At 34.2% G+C, this 12,331-nt stretch overlaps 1 protein-coding gene across 14 annotated transcripts in view; it reads right to left on the reverse strand.

Moving 5' to 3' along the window:
* Window positions 1-12,053, reverse strand: part of Stxbp5 (syntaxin binding protein 5) — a 164,221-nt gene extending 152,168 nt beyond the window's left edge. For 5 of the 14 annotated variants that reach the window (XM_078018940.1, XM_078018939.1, XM_078018938.1 and 2 more), the window contains exons 1-3: window positions 11,588-12,048; window positions 11,101-11,392; window positions 9,725-9,822 (exon numbers count right to left, since the gene is read on the reverse strand). In XM_078018940.1, the coding sequence (XP_077875066.1) occupies window positions 9,725-9,822; window positions 11,101-11,392; window positions 11,588-11,655 (458 nt within the window). In that variant the 5' untranslated portion in view covers window positions 11,656-12,048. Of the gene's footprint in view, window positions 1-9,724; window positions 9,823-11,100; window positions 11,393-11,587 lie in introns of all 14 variants that reach the window. The other 9 variants (XM_078018936.1, XM_078018934.1, XM_078018933.1 and 6 more) reach the window with 4 other exon arrangements.
* Between the last annotated feature and the right edge of the window lie 278 nt (window positions 12,054-12,331).

Genomic DNA, 12,331 nt, shown 5'->3' on the forward strand with positions numbered 1-12,331 from the left:
ATTAGAATTGCCTCTGAAGGTCAAAATGAATAATGTTTATTATCATATATACTTTTAAATTTTTACATGAACTCAGTCTACTATAAAATGCACCATAAATAATAGGGATCTGGGTTAAATGAACAGGAAGGAATATTCATTCTCATATATAAGAAAAAGCAATCATTTATCCTAGTATTCTCAGGAGTCTAATGGCTAAATTCTTTTCTCCAATATGGCAAAGTGAATTTTAAAAAAATACATAACTCATGAAAAATATAGCACAAACATGATAGATGGAAAAAATGTGTTTCAACACTTTTCCTCCTTTTCAAAAGACAAAAATGAAAAAAAGAATACACAAGAGGAAAGCATTTAGCAGAAAGTACCGCGATAGCTGATGCTACCAGATTTATTGTCACCTTTGGCAGAGTATTGCTATGAAAAAGCAAAGGCACTGCTATTACAAGAAAAGATTATGTACTTTCAAGAAAGGGTAGGATTAATCACTCTTCAACAGACAACCACACTGGGAAAAGTTTCAAGAGTGCTAGATTGCACTTATCTAAAAGAGAAACAAGACCAAAAACTATTATAAAATTATCTCCAATTACAAACAACTTAGTATTTAAAATAATAACCATATAATTTCTAAGACTAGCCATACATTTTGCAAATAACGTCATTCATTGAGCAAACCTTATTTTTCAAATGATTAGTATATAAAATCAAAATTGCTGGTATTTTTATTAAAAAATCAAGTAATCTAGGCATTAATGCTAAATTCATAGGCAGTGATGTAAGATTTTTAAAAAATACCAGCAGGTACCATTTTATTTTATATACTAATCATTTGAAAAATAAGGTTTGCTCAATGAATGACGTTATTTTGCAAATGTATGGCTAGTCTAGGATTAATACTGATTAAAGAAATAAAGCAAGTAATTTTATTTACTGAATAAAGTATATATTTACTGCTACTGGAGAATGATGCAAACAGAGGACAATTATAAAAATTTTTCCAAAAGAAGGTGTATTTTCATTTTTCAATTAAAGTACCATATACATCCTTTCCAAAAGAAGTATGTACCATATCTGATTATAAAGAAGGTAACCAAACACCTGAATGTGCTTCTAGGAGTCTTATGATTTTTTTAAATACATTACTCATTTTTCAGGTTGTTCTCTTATACAAATGAAAGTGATATGCATTCAACATTTTTACACCTCTAAGAAATCACAATACTTAAGTAAATTGCTTTTACTCACTTTTATCTTTAAAGGTATCAATCTAAATGTATCTGTACAGATGTATATGATACTAATTAAAACACTAAGAAAAAGCTACAAATGCAGTATTTAAATTAAAATTATGAAGTAAAGGTCTCAAGATAAAGACTTCAATAATAGAACTGATTACTGAACTACTCACAAAGAATGACTAATTAAGCACCTTTATTATTATACTAGTTATAATTCAACAGAATCAGAGGATAAAAAACATTTATGAAAATAATTTAGGATATACAGTTACGACACATCATTAAGAATTATTTATAATTTTTAAAAATGCTTTTTCTGAGTTAAACTTTAAATTTCAATTGGCATAACAAGTGCAATTTATAAAACTTATATATAAATATGTCAATAGTAATTCTATCTAGAACAGTCCTCTTTGCATATACTTTTAAAAGGCAGCCTTTATTATTTAAGCAAAGGCTTAACACACTTTTGGCTATAGGCCAAATCTAGCCCATCGCCCAATTTAGTAAATAAAGTTTAAATGAAACACACCTACTCATTCCGTTACATATTATATCTGTGGTTGCTTTTGTGCTATCTCAGCAGAACAGAGTAGATGACAGAGATCATAAGGCATACAATACTTTAAATATTTACAGAAAATGTTTACTAATTCCTAAACTAAACGTTTAGATATTCATTACTTTCATGTGCCCACGCGTGCACGCGCACACACACACACACACTCATCTTCTATATAATCCTTATTACAGCACATATTGAGTTGATCCATTAGGATCTGTATGTTTCTCTTTCTTGGTTATATAATGCATACAGTGAATACTAACTTCTAGATTCCTGATAAAGCAGAGAATAATGGCTAACTTCGCTGATCTGCGATTTTAGGACTGCACTGCATCTTCTCACATGTTCTTGATGGATTATTTTAAAGAAAAATACCACCCAATAAGACAGCTGCAATTTTCAAGACATCTATTTTTACATACTTAATGTCTATATGGTGATACTACTCTCATATTAAATGCTAATGTAGAAATTTAGATTTTTAGATGCTGAACTAAGAAAAAGATGGCTAAATGGGTTGGAGGCAGAATGAATTAAAAAATATATATATATATCACAGAGACATTAGTCTTTAAACAAAAAAAATATTTAAACAGAGGGAAGAGTATTCTGGACTTAAGGAATCGCTAAACACAAGGCTCACTGTGGAATATGGAGTACTAAGCAGTAAACTATTATCAACAGTTCTGTTCCCTACCTCCTTCTATCAAGTTACCTTCCACCCATAGCCACAAGAAAAAAGAAAAGTTACATGGTAAAAAGAGTTAGTGTCCAAAAAGTTTTTAAAATGAAATACAAGAATGAGATAGTAAAGCAACTGGAATTGCAAAATCTGAAAGTGGACGACAGCCATATGTCTAAATTATTCAAAACCACTAAAAATGAAAACTTAGATATATGGAAGATCACTAATTTCTTTTATTGCTGCAAATAAAAATAAGAAACAGATTCAATTTACAAAATAATTCAACTTACAAAATAATTATATAACACAGAAATCTGAATGTCTTTACAGGAAAAAGTCAAGTACATCAGAAAGTATCAATTTCTTCTTAGAATAATTTATGTTGCACATGACTAAGGGAAGAGATATGTATCAAGTACCTTTTCTTAGTCTTTTAGGATTATGATTTTATAAACTTTTAAATCACTTTGTTTTGCTTTCCAAGAAGTTGGTAGTTCTAGATTATGTTTAAAATCCATCTTAATAAAAGGTACTCAAGTCAAAAAGTAAATATATAATGAAATGCTCTTTATATCATTTTATTATGTTTCTAAACATCAAAAAACTATTTTGTTAATCTGCAATCGCCAAATATTAAGTATACCTTCTGATGATGCTAATATGTCAAATCAATTCAGAAAATTCTCATTTTAATATTACAAAACAAATCAAAACCTATACGTGTTAATTTTCTTCTTGCAAATAGCATGCCTCTTTGAAGCCAAATTAATGGCATAATAACAAGAGATTATCTTTTATTTAGTGATAATCAACCCTACAGTCCACTTATTCCCAGCTATTACTCTTCTAAAGTACTACAGAATTAACAAATTAGCACTCAAAAACCAGCAATTCAAGATAGTTTCCATACTAAATCTTACGTAAAAGTTAATAAGACCACATGAAATTCTTTATCATTTTTAAGTAAATTCATTTTAAATTTACATATCAGTCATTAACACTCAAGAAAGGAAAGTAAACTTTGTTAATGGTAGTAAAAAATGCCCCAATTTCTTATGTCATAATGAGACTATCACACAAAGAAAATGGTACAATCTACCATCTTAGTACTCAACATCAGCTGCCCTTTCAAGGAAAAATGACTGTTTTTATTCATTCATATGCTCCTTCCTGATCTCTTTTGTACACAAAGGATTACATTTGTGCATCTACTGAACAAGTAGCAAGCAGTCAATAGACAGAAAGGAGCTACAATGGGATGAAGTCAATACTACCTCCTTTTTTACAGGAATTCAGAACATTCAATCAAAAGATTATATAGACATAGGTCAAAGAATTCTCAAGTCCTTCACAAAGAAGTCTGAAAATTAGAACATAAATCTAATAATAAGGTAATGCTTCCAATATTTCTTTACTTTTTTTCTTTAGGATAGCAAAATCAAATTATAATTTTCAAATGAATTATAGTAAAAAACAAATGGAAAACAGAATACTCAATAGAAATAAGCTGACTTATGACAAAATGCTAATTTAGCACTCATTCTTCCTTTTATGCAGAGTTCTCTTTCAGGGAGAAGAGTTGAGAAGTAAAAGTATCTGAAGTTCCTTGTTTCTCCTCCACAGCTAGAACTCCATGTGATTATAACTCTTTTTAACCTTTTTTTCAGTAGTATAATTATGTTGTGTAAAAATACAACAAAACAAGCTGCAAGTAATCTAATACTATCTTACTATTCATTAATTGATTTCATACCCTGTATAAGAAACTTTAAATAAAAATTTTATCTTACATCTAAATAGCAATTTTGCAAACTTGTCTTTGAGAATAACATGACCATTTAAAAGGTAAACTCAAAGATCTTTTCTTCAAAGACTGCATCAGCTACAAAAATAAATGAAGTGGAGGCCTTCTTAAACAGCATCTGGCACCTATGAATGAAGGACCTGAAAGTTAAAACCACAGAAAAAAATTTCCATAATAATAACAATCATATATGGAACATTCATCAAAATGTCCCTGAATGGTCTTAAAAGCTACACGCATATATTTATTATGTTTAACCCTGACAATACTCTCACAAGAGAGGTAGGGGTTATTTAGGACTTTTAAATAAATAAAGAACTTAGGCTTAAGTACAGTGACTCATCCAATCCCACCTGTAAGTGTGTGGGAGCCTTGGGGTTGCAACATTGCATGGAAAGCAACGCTGACATGGTAAGAGCCAGGAATACTAAATATCCTGTAACAAACTGGACAAACTCCACAGAATTAAACTGCCCAAAATGCTACTACTACTGAGAAACACTGACAGAGAATTAATTGCCAAAGCCAAAAAGCTAATAGTAACTTTAATATAAATTTAATAATGAAATTCAGGAAATTGCCAAGGACAAGCCCAAAATGAAATCAATCATAAAAGTATTATCAAATTCTTGTCTAAAATAAGAAGTCTAGGCTGCCTTTTCAAAATGGCATTGCAACAAAAGCAAAAGATGACATAATCTCAAACAACATTTCTCTGCCACCTCTTTGCCAAGTTTTCCATTTGTGTTTTATAATAGCTTTGATGCTTTATGTGCAAAATCTTATCCTTAGTCACTCCCTAAGATTTTATACAAACGAGTCATGAAGTCCTCCAATTCCCATTCTTCCACATTTGTTCTGGGTCCTTTTTATTACATATAAAATTAATAGTTACCTATGAGATTTTACTTGTTCTATTCTTTTCATCTATGACACAACTGCCCCATTAATTATGAAAAAAAAAATCTTTCTTCCTGTTAAATCACCTTACATAACTACAATTCCTAACTGAATAGCATGCAGATACCTTAAGTTAACATTCAAGGTCCTTGACAAACTGGCTTATTTCTCCCCCAACCTAATTAGGATCATTATTTCAAACAGTTTTTTTTTAATCCTTCAAACTACCATGATGATTCTCTTTTCCAACGGTTTGCCTGCCTAAAATAATTCTCCTACTGCTTATTCCCTGCCATTCTGAATCCTTAATAACATGCAAAAATATTAATCAAATGCAACAAATTCTAGTAATCTACATTTGGGTAATGTCAGTAAGCCCCTAGATAATTCTCCCCTGGTTAAGACGGGAAACCTCTTGAGGGTAAGGCTCACACCTTCATTTCTTCTGCATTACTCCCCCAGAACAATATATAGTTAGTTGAAATCAGAATTTTTTAAATAAATCATCAAATATAGCAAGTTCATTTTTATAGTAAAAAAAAATTAATTCAAGGACACAAGATTTCCTAGTGAAAAGAACCAGAATTCAGGCCACAATTTGTAAACTAATGTTGTTTGACAATTAATAAATAAATGCTTGTTAAACAGAACTCTAAGATTAAAAAAAAAATCACTTTGCAAACATGTATCCAGCAACAGTTCACTGCAATTGAAAAGAGAATCAAGCCTCCTCAAAGTAAAGACTGCCTATTACACTGTATTTTCCACATATCAAAAAGATAAAGGAGATTCTTTGATAATAGTTTTGATAATTTTTTTAAATCTCAAATTTTACACAAATTTAATCAATCTAAAATTCCATTTTTCTGCTTGGTCTCTAAATTTCTTTTTTTTTTTTTTTTTTTAACAGTACCAGGGATTGAACTCAGGAGCACTCAGCCACTGAATACATTCCCAGCACTATTTTTTTGTATTTTATTTAGAGACAGGGTCTTATTGAGCTGCTTAGTGCCTTGCTTTGTACTGAGTCTGGCTTTGAACTTGCGTTCTTCCTGCCTCAGCCTTCCCAGGGATTACAGGCATGCACCACCACACCCAGCTTGATCCCTAAAATTTTAACATATAGAATGCCCTCATTGTTTTTAGATGAAATTTATCCTAAAAATAAAATCAGGGTAGCCCATGATTACATTAGGGTATGAAAATATACTAGTAAACCAAAAGACTGGATGAAGACAATGGCAATATCATTAAAAATACCTTCATTTTTCAATTATGACCCATTTTTCCTTTTACTTTTCCATATGCAAAATAGTTATTTTATCCCAAGTTCTGATTCCTAGATTACTCAAAAAAATAAAATTGTCTGTATTTCTTCATAGCAAAAAGAATTAAGAGAATTAAATCACATCATTATCATATTACTTTATATAGAACATTTATAAAATTATGCTTTTCTCCATAAATACACTGTAATCTCATAATCTTTCCAGAAGCCAAGAAGGTTGAGCATTAAACATTTTTATAATATCAGTCATCTGTAATACATTAACTCAGTAAATACACCAATCATTTTTCATCATCACTGGTAAGATACTCTCCAAGGACTCAAATTTTCACTAATCCTAGCTATAAAATTAGAGGTAACTTTTTCATCTACTTATTTGGGTTTTTTATTATTATTATTTTGTTTTGAAATCAAAGTAGGCAGATCAGCTTAGTATAGTCCTCCAACATTTAGGAAAATATACTATCAGTCAAATTAGACTTCTAATCTACCAGTTCTACTTCAAAAAACTCTCATGCTTTTTTACTGTGAAGTTTAGGAAAATACTTTATTTATAAGTGAATTTCTCCTCTTAAGACACTTTTTAGGGCAAGTACATTTTCGACTTGTTACAAGAGTCTAATATGAGAATAAAATGGAGACAAATATCAAAATAAATCATTTGCAATAGGAAAAATACAAAGACAATATCAATAAATGAACTTAAATATGCATGCTAAACCTATATGGAGCTTCAAAATTAGAATCTATAAATTTAAGTATCTAGTTTCAAAAATAAAAACAAAACAAAATAACATATCTTAAAACACATATGTAGAAAATGAGACAAAAAAGAAAAAATCATTTTCTATATAAGCTCATTAGTTACTTAAACTGAACAGAAGGAATGAGTATGTGGTATTGCTGGTAGACAAGCCAATTTATCACTCTGGGATGTTTACACAAATCTCATTAAAAAAAAAAAAAGTAAAGAAAAGACAGAAAGGAAAAGAAAAGCAGAGACAGGTTTGGTAAAGAGTTTTCTAGACTTCATTCTAAATATAGTAAGGGTTCTAAGAAACAAATTAGAGTACAATTATAAACTATAATTGCAGGCTCACTTTTACTCATATAATATTTAAAAATTATGGACACCAAAGGACATATACAAGTGATAATTTTAGACACCTGATTCTTGCTTTTTAACTGGCAATCAGCACTAGGCCCAACATTTGAACTAGACCTTTGTGTCCACTTTTTTAATTATTCAAATGTATTAGGGTTAAACATATTGGCTAAGACAAATACTTGGTTTTGTAAAAATAGCCTTGTTGTTTGAACTTATAATTAAATTATAAAGGGCCAGACTGGCTATTACAATGACAAAAATTATATGCTATGCAATTGTTGAGACCACACTCAGAAAACAGAAAACTTAATTCATTTAAAATAAAAACAAAATAATCCAAAAATAAAAGATTTAATTTAACTTTAATTCTAGTTGAGTAATGAAATTCTTTTGATAGAGAGGGAAAATCTGCTTTCAGTTCCAAAAAGTCCTTCTGGAACAATTACCTAGACTTGACACTACAGAGTTTCATTGAAAGCTGACAAAATTAACTATTCCCATCTCCACAAGACTAAAACAGAAATCCTAAATTAGAAAATCTTAATAATTGGATTCAGAAATAAAAATATCTAAACAATTTAAGTCAAATAATACTCTAGCCTCAGCTATTTAGACATCTGGGCAAGAGTAGTTTAGACAATACTGTCCTAGATATTCATGGATTTCAGATGGGGTCTGGTCAGATTTTACCATTTAAAATATATATATGATTGTGCTACTAGTATTTACTATGTGTTGTGGACTTCACTTAGTAGCACAGTTCAAAAACCCATCTGAAATTTTTTATTAGCATTATGAAAATCCTATACTAAATCAGAAATGAAACTTGAGGCATATCCTGACACTATGTAGTACCTCTTTCAAATATTTTAAAAGATTATAAGTCTATTTGTTTAACTCAAATTCTGAAAAAGCTGAAATATAATTAGGTAAAATTCTTCCCATAGCCCCATTTCTTTCTTTTTTTTTTTTTTGACAACAGTAATGTCTTGTGATTTTTTTTTCTATTCCAACATACTACCTCAGTAATATATAGGAAGCAGATATCCTACAGATGAATAAACAAAGCTTCTTCTTTTTAAAATGTTATGTTTTAGTTTAAAAATAAGAATATTTAGGTTGAGTATGGTTAAATGCCATATTAAAAGCAAACACAAATTATATTTCAAGTTAAACAGTATAAAAGAAGAAGTAAGAAACTTTCTATTGTTCAGACTAAAAAAGTGATCTTGAAAAAAATCTTTTGAAGTATTTGAAAAACTGCTTATCACAAAATTACTATATCATATCCAGGAAAAATAATTATTTTATTCAACATGTTAATGCACTCTTATCCCAACAGCTTTTAAAACAAATGAAGACTATAAAAGGGAAAAACATCATCAAGAGAGTACAATTCCTATGTATTTTACAAGAAAATGCTGTAAAACTTCTAGAAATATTAACCCTTCATAATTTTTTATAGAAAACTAATTTGCTACATTTGTCTTCTGTTAATGATTTTCTAGATGGACATATGGGAAACAAATTCAAATCCAACCTCTAATCCAATAGAACAATAAATTTACGTAATATACATATAAATAGTAACAAAAATTTCAAACTTTCCATGTATATTTTTAATATCAAATAAAATGAGCACCATACTATTGTCTTTAAATCTCATCCTTAATAAACTCCACTCAGTAGACTACTAGCATTAATATATTAATATATTAATATATTAAATATATTAAATATATATTAATATATTAAATATATTAAAATATATTTCCCCTTAGAAATTTCTAGCTCCTTGCAAAGAAAATAGTTATTACAAAAAATCTTTAGACCTCTATTCCAATACATGTTTTACAGCTGAGAACTGCCTCATCAACATACAATCTGAATATGAGTATACACACATATGAATACATATACATATGTATATACACACATAAATATATTTATATATTTTCCCCTAAGGGAAAAGCCGACACCACATAATTCCTCAAAATATATGCCCAATTACACCATGTCTTTGGAATTACCCAGGAATATTTTTAAAGTTTTCTAACTAATTAGCAACACAAAAGGACTGCTGAATACAAAGCAACCATTAAAAAAAAAAAAAAAAAAACAGACAAAGGATACAGCCTTAAAGCACCAGTCTGAGTTCCCACTGCCAGGATCTTCTGTACAGGATCAAAGGCCAGGGCTGAAGGTTGATAGGGAAATCCATGGCGAACAGTCTAGGGTTGGGCAAGTGTCATCACAGCAACCAAGGTAGCAAAGGATATTTAAAAACAGAAATGTCAATACAGGCATTAGAATTTAGAAGTATACCTGATGCAAAACATACACACATAGGTGCTACTTTAAAAAAAAAAAAGTGAACTCTACATTAGTTATTAACACAGAACCTGAAATAAACAAAAATCTATTGCAGAGTAATACTTCAGTCTTTGCTTTTCCATACTACTGGCATTCTACAGAAGAAAATTTCCTATTAATGTTCTATACTGCTATGTCTGACACCAAATTACTAACATTTTCAGTAGTCAAAAATTCTGTTAATTGATTTTAAAATGTGACTCATGCTTTGTTTCAAGAATTATTGTCATCATTTAACATTACTTGAATGCTAAATGCAAGTACTTCAAGGAAAAGTTGTCATATAATTCATTATTTTGGTCAAGGTATTGGGTAAAGCAATTATCAAGCCTGTACCAAACATTTTGCAATTGTAACAGAATGGATATGAATACAACAAATGTTTTTGCAATTTACTATCAAGTCCATAATAATTTTAGAGTATTAAAGCAAAAAGTTATGTATATACAGACTTTTAAGAAACTCTGACCTATGAACACATGGATATTTATGAGGAAGGCTGACATTAATAACAAAACACCACGTTTGTATTTCTCATTGAACAGCTGGTGAATTAATTCGCTGCATCATTCTTTCTGAATTACAAAACGCTATAGCAATTATCTTGCCATTAGCAGGCAAAAATCTCAGTACTAACTTTTAAACCTAACATAATGATAAAGAACCATGCGATTTCATACAGTAGGCCACTCAGACACGTTGTAAGAAAAAAGTGATGAGCAAAGACCTGGTTGAACAGGTTTGGCTTTCTGAAAAACAATATTCACTAGATAGACACTGTTTTTAAAGGAAATCCCGAAATTGATGAATTTCATTAAAATGTTATAATATAAAAGCTTCCAGATTATTGCTAGCAGTGTCAGGATATGGATCAAAGGGAAGATCATATGTTTGAAGAGCCTTGAAATGATTATTGCTTCTTGTTAGAAAAGAAAAACACCAACGAAAAGTGGGATATCAGTCTTCAAAATAACCTACCAAGGAAACGTTTGCTAGGGGAGAAACGAGCTCTTTATGAGAACTACAATTATTATTGGCGCTCGTTTCTCTTGCACTACTGTGTAAATCCCGAATCGCCCCCTAAAACGACCCCAGTTTGACGATGACGGCATAGCAGGGTTGCACGCTCTGCTCACCTTACAGAGCTGAAAGTGCTCGGACTGGAGCGTTTCCTGAATCTCAGGCTCCCGGTTCCCTGGCGGGTGCTGCTGCTGTTGCTGCTGCTGCGAGGCCGAGGAGGAGCCGGCGGTCAGGCCGTCCAGCACCTTCTTGAATTTCCTCATGGTCTCTGCTGGGCTCCCCCGCAGCCCAGGAGCGGAGGCACCAGGGGTCCCCGGGCGGGGGTGACGGGCCAAAGCCGAGGGCAGCTGCGACTCAGGACCCGGAGGAGTGGGTGAGCGGAGGAGGAGGAGGAGGAGGAGGAGGCAGCTGGGGGAAGCAAAAGATAATCCGAACAGGAAATACTGCGGCGACGAGCTAGCGGCGGTCACAACAACACCAGGTGGCGACCCCTCTTCCTCCGAGGCCGCCGCGGCTGATGTGGCGCCGCCGCTGCCGCCCCGCTCCGCGGCCCGGCGGCAGCAGCGGAGGTCGGGCGCCCGAGCCCGCTCAGCCCAGCCTCACCTGGCCGCGGGCGGGCTCTGCGCCGCGCCGCCGCCCTGGTTCGCCCGCGTCACCGCCGCCACGTCCATGGCCCGCGACCCCGCGGATCCTCGCCCGCCCCGGCCCCCGGTCCCTCGGCGCGTCCTCCTGCTGCTCCTCCGCGGTCCACAAAAGCCGCTCGGCCTCCCGCCGCTCAGCGCCGCAGCCCGCCCAGCATCGCACGCACGGCGCCCGGGGTGGCTGCCGCGCTCCACCGCCGCCGGACCGGCCCGCCCTCGCACCTCAGGAGCCCGGCTGCCTTCCTCTGGCGCCGCCGCCCACGCCGCCGGCTCTTCCCGCCCGGCCGCTCCCTCTGGCCTGACTGGACCCTTCGGCACAAGGCACCAACGCCCGCCCGAGCAGCGGCGGCAGCCGCGGTTACAGCGCCCGCCGCGACGGTGGCGGCAGCTGGGCCTCCGCGGAGCAGGGCTGTGGGGTGTGCGCATGCGCGCCGCAGCCTGCTCCCCGCCCGCGGCTGGTGCCCCGGCCCCCAGCGGCGAGAAACTGGGGCTTAAATTATCCTCTGCGAAAATCCCAGACGCTGGTTGAATTTCTCCCTCCCCGGTCGTGTTGCCAGAGTATGCAGCTGCGTCTTCCGCAGCCGGCATAGTAATAACGTTGAGGACCAAAAACCAGCAGGAAGCCTTGGCTTCAAACTCGGCCCTGCAGCCGGGGTTTGTGCTTTCCCGGGGTGCCCGCTCCCGGCGGCTGGCTGCACCCTTTATT

Source organism: Ictidomys tridecemlineatus, chromosome 8 (genome assembly GCF_052094955.1).
Source record: "Ictidomys tridecemlineatus isolate mIctTri1 chromosome 8, mIctTri1.hap1, whole genome shotgun sequence".
NCBI lineage: Eukaryota > Metazoa > Chordata > Mammalia > Rodentia > Sciuridae > Ictidomys > Ictidomys tridecemlineatus.